The following is a 21,858-nucleotide window of genomic DNA, read 5'->3' as shown; positions in this document are numbered from 1 at the left end:
TTTTGGTACTGGGGATTGAACTCGGGTCCTTGAGCTTGCAAGGCAGGCCACTGAACTGCTGAGCTAAATCCCTGGCCCTGGAGTCACTTTTTATAGAACTGTTTCTGGAAGAAGGAAGTCATCTCTTCTATAGACACTGTCCTAAGATAAGACTGGAGTAAACTTTTGAAGCTGAAACAAATGGCTAAAGCACTGATTAGCAATTATCATTATTATTATTATCATTATTACTCCCATTCTTTTCCCTCTCCACCATCTATAATAAAAGCATTTCTCAGTGGAGATAATCTCTATTTAGTTAGCACTCATCTTATTTTTTCTGGTCATTTCTCCTACCAAAAAAGCAAATCTGAATAGAGATTCAGACTCGCTTGAATGAAACCAGGTAAAATCAAATATTTTAAAAGAAAGCAACAGACCTGTACATTCATATCAGCCACAAGGAAAATGGGAATGAATTGGGGAAAGAAATCTGCTTTTAAAAGACTCTTGATATCCAGTAATGGTATTAAGTATAAACTTGGGGCAAAGAAAAACAACCCTTTACCTTGCTGATCCATGAAAATGATGGTGGCAGAGTCAGTCGGCCACTTTCTTCTTCTGACTTACATCAGCAAATGAGGTACCCGTTTCTGTCTTTATTTCACTTTGTGATTCTTGGCTACAGCATTAGCAACTGTCAATAGGCATTGGATACTCATCAGTTACAGGTTCCAGAGGCTTGGCAGAGTGCTATAGGCATTACACAAAGGCCACATTTTAGTGGAAGGTATCAGTGTTTTCAGTGTTGGCACCACAAAACATCTGAAATCACTCATGCAATTGTTTCTTATTTCTCCTCAGGTTACAGCCCCTGGACATGAGCCACACCTCACAAAGGTGGTTATTCCAGAGAAATCCCAGCATTTCAGTGCTCTTAAAAAGGATTTTGTACTTCCATTTCAAGGACAGTTGGATTCTCTCCCAGTACCAAATCCGTCATGCCCAATGATTCCTCTGTATAAAATGTCACCGAGCCACTCAGCTGCAACAAAGCCCAGTTTATTCCTATTTTTACTGACTCTTTTGCATATATTTTTCAAATAAATTGTGAAACTCCGCTCTCATCACCACCTGGAATCAGGGATTGCTCACTCCAGGTTAAGGCAACACTAACTCCCATTGAGAGACCTCAACTGAATAAGAGAATGGATGTCTCCAGATCCTGCGATGAGCAATATGTGACAATAATGAAAGGAAGCGACTGTCTTTGATGGTGAAGGGAAGATACATACCTGTTAAGCACTGCCTCCTTACACTTAAATTAATCCTGAAGTCTTAGAAATTTGTAAGTTAAACTTGAGAAGCAAAGTAGAAGTTCCTTCAAGAAAGAAGAAAATAAGGAACTAAACCAGGAATGGTGATGTATGCCTATAATGCCAGCTGTGACTCAGGAAACTGAGGCAAGAGGATCACAAGTTCAAGTCCAACCTGGGCAACTTAACAAGACCCTGTCTCAAAAAATAGAGTTGGGGATCTAGCTTCCTGGGTTCAATCCCCAGTACTCCCTCAAAAAAGCTAATTTTTATGCAAAGAACCAAGTGAATATAAGTAACAAAGATGAATATTTTATTGATTACCTACTATGTACAAGACCTTGCCATTAGGGCTATCTGCAAAGAGATAATACTGTATGTAATTGGTTTTCCAGAAAGAAAAATGATGATAGGACTTAGGAATATTTAGTTTTAAGGAGATATGAGAGAAAATAGGCAAACCGGGTGTAAGTGACCCAAGAAAATATGGCCCGGATGTGATTACAAGGTTTTGTCTACACCAACAGTCAATGAAGTCTCTCTCCCTCCACAGCCAGTGTCCTTGCCTTATTGCAGTTGGATGCCACCATTGTGTACGATGAGGACCCCCTACTCTAGCTAGGGAGTAACTCTAGCTTCTTGCCTGAGCCTCAGACTCATGTCCAAATGCCCCAGGAGATATACTTCACTCTCATCATGCTGCAAATGGAGCTTGATTTTCCCTCAAGAGCCTTTAATGCTGTATCCTCTATCTCAGTTATTGGTACCACCATGCTAGAAATCTGAGAATCATCCTCAGTACTTCCTCTTTCTTTATCCACATGTTCAGTTGCTAAAGATGGGATACAAATATTAATTCTGCCCTCTTATTTCATCTGTACCACAACAGTTTAAATGTTCACCTCCATCCTCCGCACAATCTTGGGGGCTACTTAAAAATCAACAACCAACTGCTATTACCTAAACACACGACATGTGTGTTTTCTGTATCTGGAATGCCATTCTGATCTACCTTTTTTTTTCCACTGTTACATTAAAATTCCACTCAAGTATCAACTCCAGCAGGTAGCCTTTACCAGTCATCCTATTCAATACCATTCCACCCCCATCCCAGGCCAACTGGACTTCAGGGTCCTTTCTCTTCTCAGAATAAACTGGTTCTCTCTCTTCCTGGATTTACAACACTGTAGGATAACTGCCTACTTCTTGTGTGCCTCTCCAGTACAGTCTGAGCTCTCTGAGACCACAGTGTACTTGTTTGAAAAATTCATTTTTATATCCTCCGAGCCTAGCACAAAGCAGGAGTCCAGAAGACCTGTTACTCCTAGATCCTTTCAGAAACTATAGGGCTTTGAGTCTTTTTTTAAAAGCAGGCCTTATATTTTGGCAATCTGATACTCACTAGGAACCCTGACATAAACATGTTTCCATATATCAAGAAAAATGGTCCAAATGCAGTGCATTTACTTCCATTTATGATTAAGTTTTATTGTAAACTATTGTTAGCTGGTAGTAGCACACTACTTTTTTATCAGAAAACAAATATTGTATCATTAGTACTCATTTAAAGAAACTATTATCTACTATGAAAGGTAACTTGTCTTAAAATATTATATGTAAGAATGAAAGGCACAGGGAAAGGACCAAACAAAAAAACAATGGTAGCTCTTGTAGGCAGATTCCTAAGGGCTGTGTATTATGAAAATCGAGTTATCTTGGTTCTTATTTTAAAATGTACTTGAATTGCTTCTCGGCCTTTTGGCTAAGTTCAAGTGTAGTATCTGTTCTTATCAGTTTAAATTGTACCTGAAAATGAAACCACACTGATCTTAACAGCTTGGGAACCCACCCACAAAGGGCTGAGGAGATATTGCTTTTTAGGTGCCATTTCTGTGCCAAACTTATTCTATATGCACAAATCATACAAGTTAATATCAACAGTATTTGTCTTTTTCAACTACTTATAAAGTGTGGGAATACCCTGAATCTCTTGACCATTTTTATTTAAGCAGTAATTTATTATATAATTGAAAGAATGTTAATATAATAATGCAGAAAATTATCTTAGTATATTAAATATAAAAGTATATAAAAATAAACTTGATTTGCCATCAAGCCCTAAACCATTTATGGTGAACCTTTTAGAGCTTTAAATAACAAACAGCCCACTGTGGAACGTGTGCCATAGGTTCACCACCACAGCCCTAAACAGTTTTTTGGTTTTTGGTTTTTTGTTTTTTGTTTTTTGTTTTTTTTTGAGACAGGGTCTCACTATGTAGTTGAGACTGAACTGGAACTCACTATGTAGCCCAGGTTGGTCTCAAACTCACAGCGATCCTCCTGCCTCAGCCTCCAGAGTGCTGGGATTACAGGCATGCGTCACCACGCCCGGCCCTAAACACTTTTTCTATTGAGAACTCAAGAGCTCTAACTTTTCTAAGCAGCAATTTTTAAAGGTGCATGAACTGAAATTTGAATTGGTTCATGAGCTTAATGTAAATTTTTTACTGAAAGTTTTAAAATCAGAAATTTAAATCAAAATAAAATTTTAAATCATTTACAGGCAAACAGGGCTAAGGGTGTGGCTTAGTGGAAGAATAAATATATGCTGAGCCTGTGAAGCCTTGAGTGCAATCTTTTTTAGCACATTCGTGCACACACACACACACACACACACACACACACAAAGGTACAATAGTGAAATCTTGTGGTCAGACCAAGTCCCAGGTGTCCCTGCCTAACACTTTTCCCGCTCTATTCCGCCCTGAGACTGATGGTTATCCTTCTCAGGGTCTAAATTAAAATACAGTAGTATCTCAGTTCACAAAATTTATTCCACGATTTCGGAAAAGATGGACATGTTTGTGTTTGTGTGGGAAAGATGGCTGTGGTCATGTTTGTCACCCAAAGTAGAGTTTGTAAACAAAAATAAAATTTTGCCAAATACTTTTGTGAACCAAACTGTTCTCAAAAGTGTTCATGAGCTGAGGTATCACTATATAATCCTTTTTAAAGAAAAAACAATATTACAAAGGTTTTTTGAGGTAAGAGAAAAAAAAGCAGAAGTGATAATTAGATGGCAGGAAACCTGGGTTCAAATCCACTGCACATTTAGTTTCCTTAGCTGTAAAATGAAGACACCCCCCCAGGGTTAGAAACAGTAGAAGATACCACTTTTGGTGCTTTTCCAGGTAAAGGAAAGATAATTTTCAGATTAATATTTTGAAGACTATAACACTTTATTAAAGGCCAATTCTTCTGCCTCAGTTATAAACAGTTGATCTAAAAACAGAAACTTTAGTTAGCAAGACTGAGCAACTAGTATTGAAGGGAGGTTTCATGAAATGAGCAACACTAATGTGATTTTAAATGTGTGAAGTATTTCAGAGAAATGTTAAGTCTCTACAGACAAGTGTCAGTGTTGATTTTGGTGCTTACTACAGAGAAGCTGCTAGTTGTATCAGAAATGTTAAAACTTCAACATTTCTGAAAGTATAAGAAGTCAATGTTGTGTTTTGTTCCAGGAGCAAATTTGCATTTGTAATGTTTCTAAAAATGGTGTAAGTTACATTTATGTATAAAAAGTACATGTCTGATGCTGGATTCAAAGTATCTTTTCCTAAGGAATCCAAAAACATAGGAATAGTATATTGTCTTATAACAGGATGTTAATTACTGAGAAGTTTGGTTCTGACTTTAAACAGTAGTAATATGGCTGGTGTTTATTTTATGACAGATCACTTGTATCCTCCTCCTGACTTCAGGCGGCAGGAAAGGAAGATGATAATGGCCCCAGTGGGTAAGGACACAGAGTCCCTAATACCTAAAGTAGAAGTCTACATTTGCTCTAGACTTTGTTATATCACTAATAAGTAGATATTATACTGTACTGTTCACAAACCATTTTATCATCTTAGTTTTGAAATCCTATAACCTTTTATAGAGGATACATGGCTGATTTTACAAGTTCTCTCAGTGACTTTCTCTTCTACTATATAGTTAAGAACTTACTAAAATGAATTGTCTGGAGTAAAGTTTATTGGGGAGGAGTCATGACTACCTCTGAGTTTAGTAAATCTAGAACTTGTGACTGTCAATAAAAAAATACTTGTAGTGAATGTTGTTTCTTTCCATTACCTTGAAAACAATGTTTTCTGTGAGTGTAACAAAGACCACATACTAGAGAAAACTGACTGCCACCAAACAAATCCTAGAGAAGACCAAATTTGATATTTTGAGGCATTAATATTGCAATATTCAGAACATTCTGTTATTTATATTTTATATTCCAAATTAATTTGTATCATGGGACAGTGTTCCATAAGGTGATGGATGAAAAGTATGCTTTCTAGTCAAAAATAATGGGGACTGGTGATACAGTTCAGTGGTAGAGCACTTGCCTATTATGAGCAAGGCCTGGGTTCAATCCCAAGCATGGCAAAAAAGAAAAAATTTACAGGGCCAGGGATTTAGTTCAGTAGTGCTGTGCCTGCCTCCCAAGTGAAAGGGCCTAAGTTCAATCCCTAGTACCAAAAAAAAAAGCTCACATTATTATAGTAAATTCTGAGAATCTTGTAGGAAGAAAATTTCTCACAAGTATATTCCTTAAATAACAGCCTACTACTATCTCTGAACTAATGTTCCTAGCTTTCTAAACACATTTTGGAAAATGCTGATAATAAATGCTTTTTTTCTGAATAACAAATTTTACCAATTTCCAAGTGCCTTTGAAACAGAGTATGGTTGTAAATAATTGCCTCCTGGCTGGGTGTGGTGGCACACGCCTGGAATCCCAGCACTCGGGAGGCTGAGGCAGGAGTATCACTGTGAGTTCGAGACCAACCTGGGCTACGTAGTGAGTTCCAGGTCAGACTCAACTACATAGTGAGACCCTGTCTCAAAAAACCAAAAACCAAAAACCAAAAAAAAAACAGTTGCCTCCAATAGGAATTCAGAAACTTACAATAACTTCCTCAAGGCAAATTCAGCACACTAATATAAACTTCCTAGTCCTTGGATAGAGGTCAGAGTCAAGTGCATGACTCCGTTCCTAAACTTGAACAAGTTTCTACTGAGACATGGCTGAGGAGAAAATGGCTAAATTAGTTACCAATTTTTTTTTTTTTTTTTTACCAGGGATTGAACCCAGGACCTTGTACTTGCAAGGCAGGCAGTGGAACCACTGAGCTAAACCTCCAGCCCACCAGTATCTAAAAAGAGAGAAATATCTAAAACAATTTAGAAAATAAACTGGGAATGATTTTTCTATTTTTAAGAGAATTCATTTGTTATTAGGAAATGCTTAGAGAAGTTCCCTGACATATTTTAGCCAGACTTCAGTATTTAAATTTGGAGTCAGGAGTGGTGGTGCATGCCTAGTATCTTACCATTTAGAAGGCTGCGGCAGGAGGCCTACCATGAGTTTGAGACCAGCCTGGGCTACATAGTGAGTTTAAGACCAGCCTGAACTACATGGTGAGACCCTGTTTCAAAAATAAACAAATTGTGCTGGGGATTTAGCTCAGTGGTTCTGCTGCCTGCCTTGCAAGCACAAGGTTCCAAGTTCAATCCCTAGTACCGAAAATTAAAAAACAAATAAGACATAAAGAATTCATTTAAAATTCACATTTTTAGCTTGGTACAGTGGCACATGCCTATAAACTCAGTTAAGGGTGGGCTGAAGTGGGAGGGTCTCAGGTTTGAGGCCAACATAGGCAACACAGTGCCTAAATCCACATTTTGGTAATGACAAAATATTTGTGGGGGGGAATATATATATATGTTTAAAACATCCATTAAAAAAATCTGCCTTCCCCAAAGGCAAGATAAAATTTTGAAATGAACTAAAATTTTAAAATGTTAGACATGAGGGTGAAAGTAAAAGAAAAGTATAAAGTCTATTTCTGGATAGAATTTAGTTTTTTTTTTGGTGGGGGATGCTAGGAATTGAACCTAGGGCTTCAGGCATGCATGCTAGGCACATAATCCACCTAAACCCCCAGCCACAAAGTTTCCTACAAATCACTATAATAAAAAGCAACTGATTTATAGAATAGAATCTTAATTTTGGAACCAACACTTTATGTGACTGATAAGCTGCCTCATATATTCATTTTATATTTCCAGACTATTTCTAGAATGACAAGTCAAAATTATTTAAAAATGTATTCTTATTGATCAAGTTAAAGACATCATTCCTTCAACATTAAAGCATATATTTGCATACACGGTATTTTTAATTAAAAAAAAAACAAAAAACAGAATAGAACTGCGCTTCTTTGCTCTCTAGGCCAGCAATTACTCTTGACCATTCTCTCAGCAGTTAAGAGTACCTCCAATGAGTACCTTAATTCAGTCCTTACGGTGCCTGGTGATTTGGTCTTCTCATCTGCTTAAGTGAAAGCAACAAAATAATTATCAAAAACAGTGAATAAAGAATAGTTTATATAGAAAGATTTAAGAAAAACTTAAGGATACCTAATCTGGGTTTTGGAAATGTCTCACAAATGGATCGTAAGTGGATACAAAAGAATACTATAAACATGCATTTATCAAGTTTTGGAAATCTCACAAATGGATCGTAAGTGGATACAAAAGAATACTATAAACATGCATTTATCAGAAGAGATTAGTCAGGTGTGGTGGTGGTGCAAGCCTAACCCCAGCATTCTGAGTGACCAAGTGAGGCAATATTACAAATTTGAGCTCAGCCCGGGCATTGAGCAACTTAGATCTTGTCTCTAAAATTTTAAGAAGGGATGGTAATGTAGCTCAGTGTAGAGACCATGGATTCAATACCCAGCACTGAAAAAGAGCATAGTATACATTTATTGTCTCTAAGGTTACTAAACAATAAATACAGTGATACCTTGGTTGTCAAACGGCTCCAAGTGCGAACTTTCCATTACTTGAACAGTAAAGCTTGAAAAAAATCTGAGTGTTCATAACTTTGCTCAATAGTCAAACCAAAAATCCAATTTAAACTGAAAGTCAAACACCACATCTTGCCATGGACACAAGGGGTGAGACTCAGTCTGTTTTGCTCTCACCCAGACAGACAGTGCCTACATCAATGTATTAATACATTCATCACTGAGGGTCTTTTCTTTTGCACTTTATTTGTAAAATGCCATAATCATGGGTCCAAAGTACCAGCAGCAAAGCTAAGAGGAAAACTGTGAGACCATGACAATTTAAATATATATATATATATATATATATTGCAAAATTTGTTAAAAGTCCTGGGAGAATGAATTTGAGTGTAATATTTGGGCGTCAGGACCAATTATTTGTTTTCTATTATTTCTTAAAAGAAAAATATGTTCAGTTCTCGAACTTTCCGGTATTTAAACACAAACTGGGAATGAATCAAGTTTGACAACTGAGGTATCACTGTACTAGACTCAATTTGAATTTAACCTTTATAAAAACGGTTAGAGCAAGAGATTTGAGAATGCTGAAAATAAGGTGCTTACGTTATAGAGCTTTCAAAATCTAAAATGATCCAGTCCATCAGATGATACCGTACAAGTTTATTTTCCCAATACTTAAATCAAGGAAATAATACCACTGTATATATAAATTATCTATTTACAACAAATGGGGGAAATAAAAGGCGTTGAAGCAGGGCTTGAAGTGCACCCCAGTGGCAGACTGCCTGCTTAGCATGCATGAGGCCTTGTGTTCACTCCCTAGGACCAAAAAAACAGAGAGACTGAAATCAGTTTAGGGAGCTGTTCCTACCACCTCGAAGCAAGGCCTAATAACAGGTAGTAGTCTGGCAACTGTGAACCAAAAATTAACACCCACAACGAGTATTAAAATTTAACTCTAGCAAGTGAAACTCATCCAAAGTGACAAGTTTTTAACGATGAAGTTTTGGAATTAGGAAGGTAAAAGACTATGCAAAGTTAACTCTAGGGCCCGGTGTGGTGGCACTAATCCCAGCACTCAGGAGGCTGAGGCAGGAGCACTGATAGGAATTCCAGGTCAGTCTAGAATATTTAGCAGGCCACCTTGACTCAAAAAGCACCCCCAAAAAAAGTTTAAGATACTGGAAGGACATCTAAAATGTAGTAACACTGTTTTTGACCTGGAACTCACTAGGTAGCCCAGGCTGTTCTCAAACTCACAGCAATCCTCCTGCCTCAGCCTCCCAAGTGCTGAGATTACAGGAAGATACAGTAACATTCTGAAGACAGTGAAGATGTGGGATTGAAAACAAAAATGTAAAAAAAAAAAAAAAAATTGGCTGTTAAAAAAATTGACAACAGGGCTGGGGATTTAGCTCAGTGGTTCCACCACGTGCCTTGCAAGTACAAGGACCCAAGTTTGATCCCCAGTACCAAAAAAAATATATATATATAATATATAAAAATATAAAATAAAAAGTATAAAATATACATATTAACAACAGCCGGGTGTGGTGGGACACACCTGTAATCCCAGCACTAAGGCGGCGGCTGAGGCAGAATTGCTCTGAATTCGAGACCAACCTGGGCTACATTAATTTTAAGTCAGACTCAACTACATAGTGAGACCCTGTCTAAAAAAACAAATTGATAACTGGGCATGGTGGTACATACCTGTAATCCCAGCATTTGAGAAGCAGAGGCAGGAAAATGGCCTCAAGTTCAAGACTAGCCTGTGCTACATAGCGAGTTCAAGGCCAACCTGAACTACAAAGAGATACCGTCTCAAACAAAAAAATTAAATAAATATAATCATAAAGCATTCTAAAAAACCAACCAGGAAATTCAAGTACGTTTCGGTATCATCTTTCCTGAAAATGAACAATTATAGTTATTTTTTACCCAAAATATTACTCCAACATTTGAATATATTTTAGATATATTCCCTGGAATAAAATATTAAACCCACAGATAATCTTACCTGCTTTTACATCACTACTTTTACTCTATTTTGTTGCTTTCATGAGTTCAGCTGCCATCAGTCCACTTTATAATTTGACATATTCAACACTTCTGAACACCTTCTACATGCAGGTGGCTTTTATATATATATATATTTTTTTTTTTTTAAAGCATTATTTATAAACAGCAAAAATTTCTTTAAGTGTGGGGTTACCCCTCAGAGGTCTTGAGTTCAATCCCCAGAAAGCTAACTAAATGATATGATCATGAAATTTTAAACAACTTGTAAGAGGTTTTCTTAGGGTTTCGCTTTTTGGCAAGGAAGCTTTTGTTGTCCCGAGATCAACCCAGGGTTTCACATATGCTAAATGTACTCTACCACTGACCTACACCAATTACCTTTTCTCAGGATTTTTTTAAACTCAAAAAAATTTTTGTAAATACAGCAAACTCATTTCAGCATCCTATCAAAGGTACACTATAAACTTTTTATAGTATGACGCTATGACTTCTTGCAATTACCATCATGAGCCTATAGACCTTAATTAGTATCTTTAAAACTAGAAATTTAAAATATCTAAGCTAAATGATGCCAAGAGCTAACCCTCTGGCTTTGGTATCCACAAGCTCTTCCTTTAACATGTTCCTGCTAGACTGAGCCATCTATGGCACATGCATGACTGTCCCAATGGGCTTCTTGTACCACTGTGGTAGTAACAGATCATATTCACTTTTAATCAATCTTTTTACTAACACAATAAAAAGTCACCCAATGGGACAATCATGCACATACCACTGGTAGTTCAAGCCACCTGGCAGCTAGACATACAAATTATGGGCCCATCATGAATGTATTAAAGCCAGATTCAAGACTCAAGTCCCAAGGCTTTGATTCACTTAATAAATTCTTACTGAGCAGCTACATAAAGTACATCACGATCAATAAGTTCCTAGATTTGTAGGACTGTTTCAAGTTGACCAGAAGCACATAATTAAAATAGGATGTAGATCATTAACTGTATCACTTACTGAGAAACCACTCAAACCAGTCTACTATCTGGTGACCCAAGTGAACAGCATAGGGAGGAGTATTTCCTTCCCCTGTAACTTGCTCTTGTTCAATGTCTTGGAGACTGTGAACAGCATCACACTAAGCAGTGATGTATATTATTACCAAGATAAGATGACATGGTCATGACAAAAGTAGAATTTAGGCCTAAGCCTTGATTCTGATTACTCAAACAGATTATGAAAAAAAAAATGTAAGATCCAATAATCACATTCTTGAAACAATTCTTAAATGTTCAATAAATTGTTTATTTGTAAACAATATACATATGCTAAACCTAAAAATTTAGACAATCAAGATATTAGTAATCCATAAGCATATAAAATGAGACCCAATTTGCAGAGTTGAATGCTCAATAACATTTATTACCTATGTTACCATTTATAAGCTCAATTATTATTAACAATTCTGGTTATTTTCACTATTTCACTGAAGATTCTTATTAATTATAATAAGCGGCACATTTTTACCTACATTAATATAGCACCAAAAATAAGATCTTCTGAAAGGGGAGAGAAACAGAACTGGTGTTTCAGAATATCTACATTTTAAATATTAACTCTTTCCACATACTTTTCTTCCTCCTTATACAAAAGGTACTAAGTTACATTTAAATGTCCTACTTATATTTCTTGCTTAGATATATGTTCATAAAATCTGTGTTGTCTAAATTTTTAGGCTTAGTTACAAATTTAAAATATATACTTCTACGGATGTCAGCTAATTGAAATAAGTTAGCACAATCATTTGAATTGGTTGTCTGCATACTGGGCAGGGCTTATTTCTTTTCTTTAGCTTCTTTGCACATGTGAAACATGACATAAGATGTCCTGTTTTGCCATGGACAATGCAACCATTTTTAGGTCGGCCTTGGCAAATCACACAAGGTTCAATGGCATTAAGGAGAAAACTTGATTTCACACTTTCTTCTTTCTCCTGTGTTTCTTCCTTCTCCAACTCTTTAACTTCTTCCTGACTGCTATTAATAATGCTACTGGAAGTTGATGGCTGAGAATAGTCCTCACTTTCTTGTGACTGGGAGGCTTGTGCAACTTTATCATTATCTTCATCAACACATGACTCTCTGGAATCATTTGATGCAGTTTTTTTACCATCAGGCACATCCAACCCCTCGTCTGCCTGTGTTGAGTTTTCTAATTTGGCTTTCTCAGGGAGTTCCCCCTTATCTTTCCCTTTATCTTCAGGAAGCCAATTCTCACGAAGAGCCCAACATCTGTTGCAATGTGATGGAAGGGGAGGATTCATTTCATTGCATGAAGTACACTTCCAATAGTCCTTCAATGAAGTAAGACAGTTAGTTTCTGTAACTTTTTAATCACTAATCACAGCTGTGCTATTGATTTTAATATATCTGAGGTTAAATTTATCACAGAGATCAATTGTTAACATTTCATATTTTACGTAAAACATGAATATGTATAACATGAGAACTACAGTTAATACCGGATACTGTTAAGTTTACCAAGAGTAGTACTTTCATCCCCCCATACAAGAGGTAACTGTGAGACATGGATGTTCACTCATTTGTCCAAATAGGCCGAGGATTAATCACTCAAATAAAACATTAAAAAAGCCATATTGTACACCTCCCAAAATACAACATTTGGGGGGGGTACTGGGGATCGAACTCAGGTCCTTGCACTTGCAAAGCAGGCAGCGGCACCACTGAGCTAAATTCCCAGCCCAAAATACAACAATTCCTAAAAGATTTTTTAAAAAGTCAACACTGGGGCTGGGAATTTAGCTCGATGGCACACTGTCTGCCTAGCAAGCACAAGGTCCTGAGTTTGGCACCAAAAACAAACAAACAAACAAACACGTCAATACTACACCAGAAGAAAAAAGTTAACATGCAACAGTCTCTCGTCAAGTACAAGATTCTAAGTGCTTCTTTTTAGCCTTACCATGCTGAAAAATCCTAAAACTAAAAATGCATTTGTTGTGGTATTGATGGTGTACCTATGAAGTTAGCTGTTTGAAAACAGACACACAGCTGGTTCATTTAGTTAAATCAAGTGCTACAGGATCTTCTTCTCTGTACTAAAGCCTATGTCCAACTTCCTTAAAGTCTAATCTTAAAAACACTGAGCACAGACTCTACCCACTCAAGTTAGATGCAACCTGCCTCTTCGACCAAAAAGCCTCCCTACCCAACACTGACTAGAACTTCTTAAAAATTAGTACTCTAAAACCATGGTTCAACCAAGTATTGTCTAACTCTAACCACAGGGCCAAGGATTTAGCTCAGCAGCACAGTGCCTGCCTGGCAAGCATGGGGTCCAGAGTTTAATCCCCAGCACCAAAAAAAAAAAAAAAAAAAAAAAAAAATCTAACTCTAACCATAAAGGAAATGCCAAAACAATTCTTCTCATTGCCAGCTAAAACCTACCATCCTTGGTCCCAATTCAAAATGTGGGCCTTGCACTTCTCTACCCATTTCTGTATTCTTTTATCTGTAACCACTCAGGGTTTCTCTCTTATCCAACTTCTCTTTCCACCATGCAACTGGCATTACAAACTCCCTCAGATCCCCCCCTCTTTGCTGAACACACCCATATGTACTTTCCGAAATGAGGCATGGTTCTTAGCTGAGAAGACTTTACATGTGAAACTTGCAATAAAAGGGACTTCCTATTATGCCATGAATAATGTAACTTTTTAGGACGCCTGACAACAGACATAAAGGACAGGTGCAACAAGGGCAGGAGCTAATCATTCTCTCACATTGATTCTCTTTAATTGTCAAAGATGGTTTCCACTATCTCCTAAAATCAAAGATTAGTCTTGCAATACCAAAGAAGTGAGGTCCATTTCAAAGGGTCCAGTACAATGAATTTCAAATTCCCCATATAAAATTACTGTAGCAAGAGATTCCTCAACAAATAACATATAAATGAGGAGGGGAGGAGGGGGTGAAGGGAGGACAAGGACAAGGGGAGAAAATGAGAACCAAGACCTGTCATCATGTAAAGGTACAAGATTCCAATAATGAATGTAACTGTACTGTATACCTAAAATGTACCAATAAACTCAATTAAAAAAACAAAAAAAAACCCAAAAATAACATATATATTACTTCAAATGGGTCAGACTTTAAAAGTTTTAACCTTATAAAAACCATCTCCTAGGCATATGTGGTGGTAACACTTCTAATCTAGGCACTCTTAGGGGCCTAAAGCAGGAGGACTGCAAGTCTGGGCAATTTAGCAAGACTCTGTCTCAAAATAAAATAACAAAGGCCTGCAGATGTATCTCGTGTGAAGGCCCTGGATTCAACTGCCAGCACCGCAAAAAAAAAAAAAATCATTTCAGGAAGTAGATGAGATATATTTTTCAATTTTTACTTTAGTAGGTTTTTTTTTTTTTTTTTTGGTACCGGGGATCGAACTCAGATCCTTGTGTTTGTGAGGCAGGCGGCGGAACCACTGAGCTAAATCTCCGGCCCTTTCGTAATATTTGTAATTCCTTAAAAAAATAGATAAATACTTACAGCTAAGGAAATTTCAGGATCTTCTTCAAATGAATCTGTATCACTTTCCCCTGCCTGATACACAGTAACTCGATATACCTGACAAAAAAAATTCATCAACATCAATTCACCGCCTTTCTTCTTCAACAATGATGGTTGCTTAATTCTAAAGCCTAAACAAATGTGTCAGCACTATGTATGAGAAATTCAGAGACAAGGGTAAAATTGAGTGCATATAAATAAACAAACAAACAAACAATGAAATCCTCACAAATTATGCCAAAAATCAATAGGTAGGATATTAAAAATAAAAATTCAGGCCAAGGCTTTACTCAGTGGTTCCGCTACCTGCCTCTCAAGTGCAAGGTCCTGAGTTTGATCCCTGGTACCAAAAAAAAAAAAAAAAAAAAAAAAAAAAAAAAAAAAAAAAAAAAAAAAAAAAAAAAAAAAAAAAAAAAAAAATTCAAGAGAAGTGTATTATATAGATATTAATAGGGAAACAGCTAGAAATGTTGACACAGGAAACAGATGTGGCGATTCTACTTGACTTTAACTGTGTGCATGTTTTACTTTTACAAAAAGCAAATTAAAATTGAGGGAAGAGAAGTGAAATATTTTTAGAACAGACTATTATAAGAGTTCGTGATATCAGAAGTATAAAAATAAATCAGACAAGAAGGAACTATGAAAGCCTCAAATCCACAAACCAGTTTTAGTTTGAACAAATCAAGACGCTAGGATTTCAAGTGAAATCTGAATATATTACATCTTCAATCTCGACAAAATTAACATAAAAAAGTATTTAACAACTTTCTAATATAATTTAAAGAAAAAAATTACCTCATCATCTTCATCTGAGAGGTCTTGTCCTTCTTCACTAAGACTATAATCTTCTGAGTCAAGAGATTCAACTTCAAATTCTACACTGAATTGATCTGAAACTGAATCCTGATCCAACCAATCACCTGAATGTTCACTTACACCATCATCCAGATCCTAAAAGGGGTTTTAAAAAGTGAATTTAATACATGGCCTCTGTACAGCTTCCTACTCACACAGTGCCTCTATTTTCTCTACAGAATTATACTATACCCTGATGGCAGACTAAGGCTCAAAGTTATTATATTAATACTATTTTCCCTATTAAAAATCTCATTACATAAAGGAAAAGCACAAAGCCCTCTGGCACAGATGTGCATACAGAATGACTACACTAACATTTTCATCTCTCTCAAACTAGATATCCTTTCTTCCCTTACTACAGCACAGCTAGAGCTAACCTGATTCCTAAACCAATCCTGACACTTCAATTTCCACACTTATCCTCACTGAAATAATTTATAAACCTTACAATGTATGATCAAGAAATCTAGTGAATGTTTAAAATTTTAAAATGTATTATGTATAGTAAAAGACATGTTGTCATTAATCCTCCTCAAAATGCCTGTCCACAACCTCAAACACTTTTAGCCCATAATTCTCACCTCTCTCTGAAACAGTTCTACAAAATCCTCTTCCATGTGTTTAGCTGTTTTCATGACTGCCCCAATGTCCTGAATTGATTCAAAACATTACCTTCCGTGATCATTTTGACTTTGGGGAACAGCCAGAAGTTGTACCATGCCAGATATGGCGAATAAGGTGGACGAGGACATACTGCAATGTTTTTACCAGCCTGCCTTTCTGTTAAATGGCACTAAGCAGCAGCATTAATCACACCTCTTAAAGATACAAAAGGGGACTTTCAGAACTGCTTCAGAAAGGCAAAAACGGGCCGGGGATTTAGCTCAGTGGCACCATGCCTGCCTCACGAATACAAGGTCCTGAGTTCAATCCCCAGTACTGGGGGAAAAAAGTGGCACAAATAAGGGTATGAGTATTCAAAGCAAGGGGGAACATTCTGAGAAGGAATGATGGCAATATGTCTTTATTGTAATAATTTAAAACTCATCATATGAAAGAGCTCTCCCATTTTATTAAGACTGCTAGCAAGACATACATACAAATTTATTATTTATTTTTTAACAAACTCTGAAAATAGTTTTCTTGTTTGTTTTTTTTTTAAAGACAAAGAAAGTCCCATTAAGTTGCTCAGGCTGTACTCAAACTTGAAATCATCCTGCCTCAAGTCTCTAAAGTACCTGGGACTGCAGGCATGTGACCATTCCCAGCTCAAGAATTTTTTTCTGCTGGGCGTGGTGGTGCATGCCTGTAATCCCAGCACTCGGGAGGCTGAGGCAGGAGGATTACTGTGAGTTCAAGACCAGCCTGGGTTATATAGTGAGTTCCAGGTCAGTCTCAACTACATAGTGAGACCCTGTCTCAAAAAACCAAAAAAAAAAAGAAGAATTTCTTCTCTTCTGTAGAGTATCCAGACTTATTTTATTTTTAAAATTCTTTATCTGGTCATCTTCTCATTTTAGGATTTAATAAATTAGATAACCTAGTAAGACCATCAGGACCCTAACATTTGCTATTCATAGCTAAAGGCAGGATATATAATAAGCAGATGGCTACAACTGAAAAAAAAGTATGTACACTGGTCTAGGACTCAGGATTCAAACATTATTATTCTCAATTAGTGAGCAAGTAGCTATTTAACTATGGACATGTAACTTCTAAAGGCTACAGCTATTCCATCTATAAAAGGAATTTGGATTAAATGGTTTCTATCATTTCTAAAAACAAAGCATTATTATTTTATAACTTCTAAGGTCAAAAACTCAGGGTGATATCAGGGAAACAGTAAAATCAATGTTCATCAAGATGCAGTTCAAGACTTCTATTGATAATCAGGACAGAATACAGTAACATTTTTAATAAAAGCAACCCAACAAACTAAAATCTTCAATTAACCAGTCTTTAGTGAATGCATATTAAAATAATGGGCAAATCAGCAGAAAAAATAAATCTTAGCATGTTCTTAGGGCAAAGGTCTGCACACCTATCAGACTACTCAGCATTACTGAGCACAACCTTGTCCACTTGTTTGCTGTTGTCTATGGCTGCTTTTTTGTCACAAACAGTAAAGAAGCTACAACAGTGACTGATGGCCCAGAGTCCAAATACATAAGACTATGAGGTCTTTCGAGAAAATCTGCCAGCTTCTACTGCAAGGTACAATGAAGAATACAATAATGAGCATTGTTTTAAAAGTTTTGGCTAATTTTTTAAAAAAAAGAATGACATAGAAACTGTTAAATTCCACACATTTTAAAAGGACTAGACAGGCTTGATTTAGAAAGATCGACTTTGTAGACAGAAATACCTACTTTGACTGATTTCAACTGTGATATTTAATTGTAGGAATCTTAAATTATTTCAGACCTCCAAATTTGTTTCCCCATCTGCACATGGAGACTGATTAACTTAAGATTAACTTAAGATTAACATTCCCCCGTTAGCTGGGCATGGTGGTGCATGCCTGTAATCCCAGCACTCAGGAGGCTGAGGCAGGAGGACTGCTGTGTTCGAGACCAGCCTGGGCTACATAGTGAGTTCCAAATCAGGCTCAACTACATAGTGAGACCCTGTCTCAAAAAAACAAACAAACAAACAACAAAAAAAAGATGAGCATTCCCACAAGGTGAATGAAAATGAAGAAAAACATACACAGTGTCCCAGGCATAAAGCAAGAATATAGACTCTAAATAAATTATTTAGCTGGAATTCCGATACTTTGTTTTGCAACAGGGTCTCACTACGTGGTGGTTCAGGAGAAGGCGATCCTCCTGCCTCAGCCTCCCAAATGCTGGGACTACACCCAGCTCTGATACAACTTTAACAAACACTAAATTCTATTGGGGGGGGGAAGCTCACAAGGGCTTGGAATGTAGCTCACTGGCAGCGTGACTGGCCAGAAGGTTCAAGGCCCTGGATTTGATCTATAGCACCAGCAAAAAAAAAAAAAAAAAAAAAAAAAAAAAAAAAAGGTGTGTGTGGGGTTCTTTCCAAAGCTATTTTTAAAGGAAAAATTAACCACACTTGAAGTATGTGTACTCATCAAATTTTCTTTAATTATATCCAAATTTCAGGAGACATAATCACTCAACAAGTACAGGTTTTCATTATACCGGTGGCCCATCTCTCATGAGGGCAGGAACTATATCTATCTACCACTGTATGCTGAGCACCCAAGAGGAAGCCTGGCACAGAAATGACTTAGTTATCTACTGAATAAAGAATCTGTTCTCAATCTGAGTAAGCAGGAGCTCCCTATACCATCTACAGGTTTATATAAGTAAGAGCTCTGTGAAATACTCTGGAGGGCACATCTATACTTACACAAACACTGTACTGCAAAAAAAAAAATGTAGATATTCCTGGAAGTAACAAAAATGCATAAAAGTTTCAGAACAGTGTTAACTATCACAACTGGCTCAGTTTCCTACATCTTCTAGGGAACTATAAAATAATCATGAATACTAGAATAATGACCACAAGAAACTGCTTTATCTCCACCCAATTTTAAAAACACTTTAAATGTTTAAGGAAGAAAATCATCCATCACACATTTTTGTACGAGTAATCAGAAAGTACCAACACTATCACTCACAGAATATTACAACCACATTCCCTAGGGGTAGCAGTAAACAGACCTTCCCTGATGTCTACAACTACATATGGTAGATTATGCAGACTTGTTTGCTGATGCCTATTATAAATGCTTTGCTGTTTTTTGCAGTGCTGAGTATTGAACCCATGGCCTTGTGCAAGCTAGGCAAGTCCTCTACCACTGAGCTATACCCCCATCCCCTAAAAGATATTTTCACTCTAAATATGACAAGTTTGCCTGGGAATCCTAAGACATGTAATTAAACCAAATTTCCACTTTATTTTTTTTTAAATGTGTAACTTCACTCAGATTCCTCTATACACCAACATATCTAAATTTACTAATGGTGCAGTGGTTCGTAACAACTATAAAGTGACACAAATAACAATGAATGTTTTTTTTGGAATCAGGGATCAAACTCGGGTCCCTGCGCTTACAAAGCAGGCACCAGAACCACGGAGCTAAATCCCCAGCCCAACGATGAATATTTATCAGAAGACGGTGTGCATGCCTGCACTCTCAGCACTTAGAAGGCTGAGGCAAGGGGACTGACTTTAAGACCAGTCAGGGGAACATAATGAGACCCTGACCTAGAAAAACCAAAAAACAATATTTGTATTAATGTCCCTAATTCTGGTGCTATTCCACACTTTCCACTCGTCTCCTAAACCTAGGATCAGAGGCAGGGAGATCTAAGTAACTGTTCTATCTGCAACTAAAATCTACCACTGTTTTCAGTAACAATCTCATGTCATATATGTGCATTCTGTTTACAGGCATGGTAGGACTGCCACACCCATACTGTAAAAATAAAAGCTTTATTTAATTTAAAACGAGAACATTACCAGATTTGATGGAGTCTCTGTCGATTCACTGCTATTACTTCTTTCACAACATATCTCCCTTATTACACACAGAGCCAGGCTTTCATCAAAAGAAAGAGAAATACTGTCTGACTTGTGACGTTTTCTTTGTCGATCACCAGACAATTCATCTGAATTTTCTTCTAGATATAAGGGAAAAAAGGGTAATTAAGTTGCCGTACTGTGACTGATTTAGAAATTGAAATGTCTTGAGTAACTATTTGTAATAAAACAGAAAAATAACAAATCACTAGTAATGTTTCAAGAGTTAAACTGTTTTACTGGATCTGCCAACTAAGAATTTATAGCAGAGTACTGTTTGATAAAGCTTCCCTTTGGGCATCACGGTACAAGCTTGAATCCTAGATATCTACGAAATTGAGAAGAACATATGTTTGAGACCAGCCCTGCTGTGTCTCAAAATGAAGTTTTAAGAAAGAGCTGGGGACATAGCTCAGTGCTCCCTGGGTTTGTTTCCCAAATACTAGGAGAAAGAGAAAGAAAGGGGGTTGAGGGTGGGGTTCCAATCTGCTTTTAGAACTTTATCTCATCCCAGTAAATTTAAACCATTTAGAATTTTGACTAATTAATCCACAATTTTTCCATCAAAACCAAATTTTAGGAAAATAAAATTTTTTTGGTACCAGGGACCGAACTCAGGTCCTTACACCTGTGAAGCAGGCGGTGGAACCACTGAGCCAAATCCCCAGCCCAATATTTTTTTCTTGAAATGTTTAATTTATGTAAAAAGTATTCAAGTTTTCTGGTTCAATACCTAGTTGTTTGGAACCCAGGGCCCAGCATATGATAGCAAGTGCTCTATCATTGAGTTATATACCACCAGCCCAGAAGGTATTTTTATTGTTTTAATTTCTTTAATACTCTACTTTGTTTTAAAAGATAGGGTCTTGCTATGTGGTCAAGACTGGACCTGAATCTCTGGGGTAAAGAAATGTTCCTGCCTTGGCCTCTAAGCAACTGGGACTACAGGTTTACACCACTACATCTTGCTGGTACCCTGTATTTTCAAAAGAAGTCAAAACAGCCAGAACTATGTATTTTAAATAATAAATTATCTCTGACTTTACAAGTCAGAATATAACCAGGCATGGTAGCAAATATCTGTAATCTCAGAACTTTTGACAGGCTGGGGAAAGAAGACTAAAAGTTAAAGCAAGCTGGGCAACTTAGTAATCTAGCAAGATCATGTTTCAAAAAAAAATTTTTTTATGCTAGATGTGATGGTACACTCCTGTGATCCCAGCACTCAGGAGGCTGAGGCAGGAGGAATGCTGTGAGTTCAAGGTCACCCTGGACTACATGTAAGTTCAAGACCAGCCTGAACTACACTGAGATCTTGTCTTAAAAAGAAAAAAAGAAAGAAACGAACAAAATTTAAAAAGAACTAGAGATGTAGCCCAGTGGAAGGCCCAGGGTTGAATCTCCAATACAACCAAAAAACAAAAGAAAATGAACACAATGAAGTCAGAAATGTCAGTCAAATCTATCAGGTACAAATCAAGAGTTCTACCTTATACTAAGCATAAATATAAATTCTAAATACAGTTGGGATGTAGCTCAGTAATACAGAACTTGATCAGCATGTGGAATACCCTGGGTTCATTCGTTAAAAAATGAGGGGAGAGAAGGGAGAGAGAGAAGGGAGGGGAAGGGAGAAGGGAGGGGAAGGGAGAAGGAAGGGGGGAGGGGAGG

At 37.0% G+C, this 21,858-nt stretch overlaps 2 protein-coding genes and 1 pseudogene across 3 annotated transcripts in view; 2 read left to right on the top strand and 1 right to left on the bottom strand.

Annotated features, from left to right (window-relative positions):
* Positions 1 to 1,479, top strand: part of Cpm (carboxypeptidase M) — a 65,678-nt gene extending 64,199 nt beyond the window's left edge. Inside the window, 1 exon segment of the mRNA XM_033763493.1 lies at positions 844 to 1,479. Within this exon segment, the coding sequence (XP_033619384.1) occupies positions 844 to 1,086 (243 nt within the window). The 3' untranslated portion in view covers positions 1,087 to 1,479.
* Positions 1,480 to 3,037: 1,558 nt separating this feature from the next.
* LOC117286212 lies at positions 3,038 to 3,145 on the top strand (annotated as a pseudogene).
* Positions 3,146 to 11,595: 8,450 nt separating this feature from the next.
* Positions 11,596 to 21,858, bottom strand: part of Mdm2 (MDM2 proto-oncogene) — a 25,923-nt gene continuing 15,660 nt past the window's right edge. The window contains exons 7-10 of one of the 2 annotated variants that reach the window (XM_010644211.3): positions 20,128 to 20,288; positions 15,568 to 15,723; positions 14,749 to 14,826; positions 11,596 to 12,533 (exon numbers count right to left, since the gene is read on the bottom strand). In XM_010644211.3, coding sequence (XP_010642513.1) covers positions 11,958 to 12,533; positions 14,749 to 14,826; positions 15,568 to 15,723; positions 20,128 to 20,288 — 971 coding nt within the window. In that variant the 3' untranslated portion in view covers positions 11,596 to 11,957. The remainder of the gene's footprint in view (positions 12,534 to 14,748; positions 14,827 to 15,567; positions 15,724 to 20,127; positions 20,289 to 21,858) is intronic. The other variant, XM_010644210.2, reaches the window with a different exon arrangement.

The sequence above is a fragment of the Fukomys damarensis genome, unplaced genomic scaffold, assembly GCF_012274545.1.
Source record: "Fukomys damarensis isolate Sample0158 unplaced genomic scaffold, DMR_v1.0_HiC HiC_scaffold_15, whole genome shotgun sequence".
NCBI lineage: Eukaryota > Metazoa > Chordata > Mammalia > Rodentia > Bathyergidae > Fukomys > Fukomys damarensis.
Note: the sequence above shows the minus strand (reverse complement) of the source record. Positions and strands in the feature narration are given on the sequence as shown.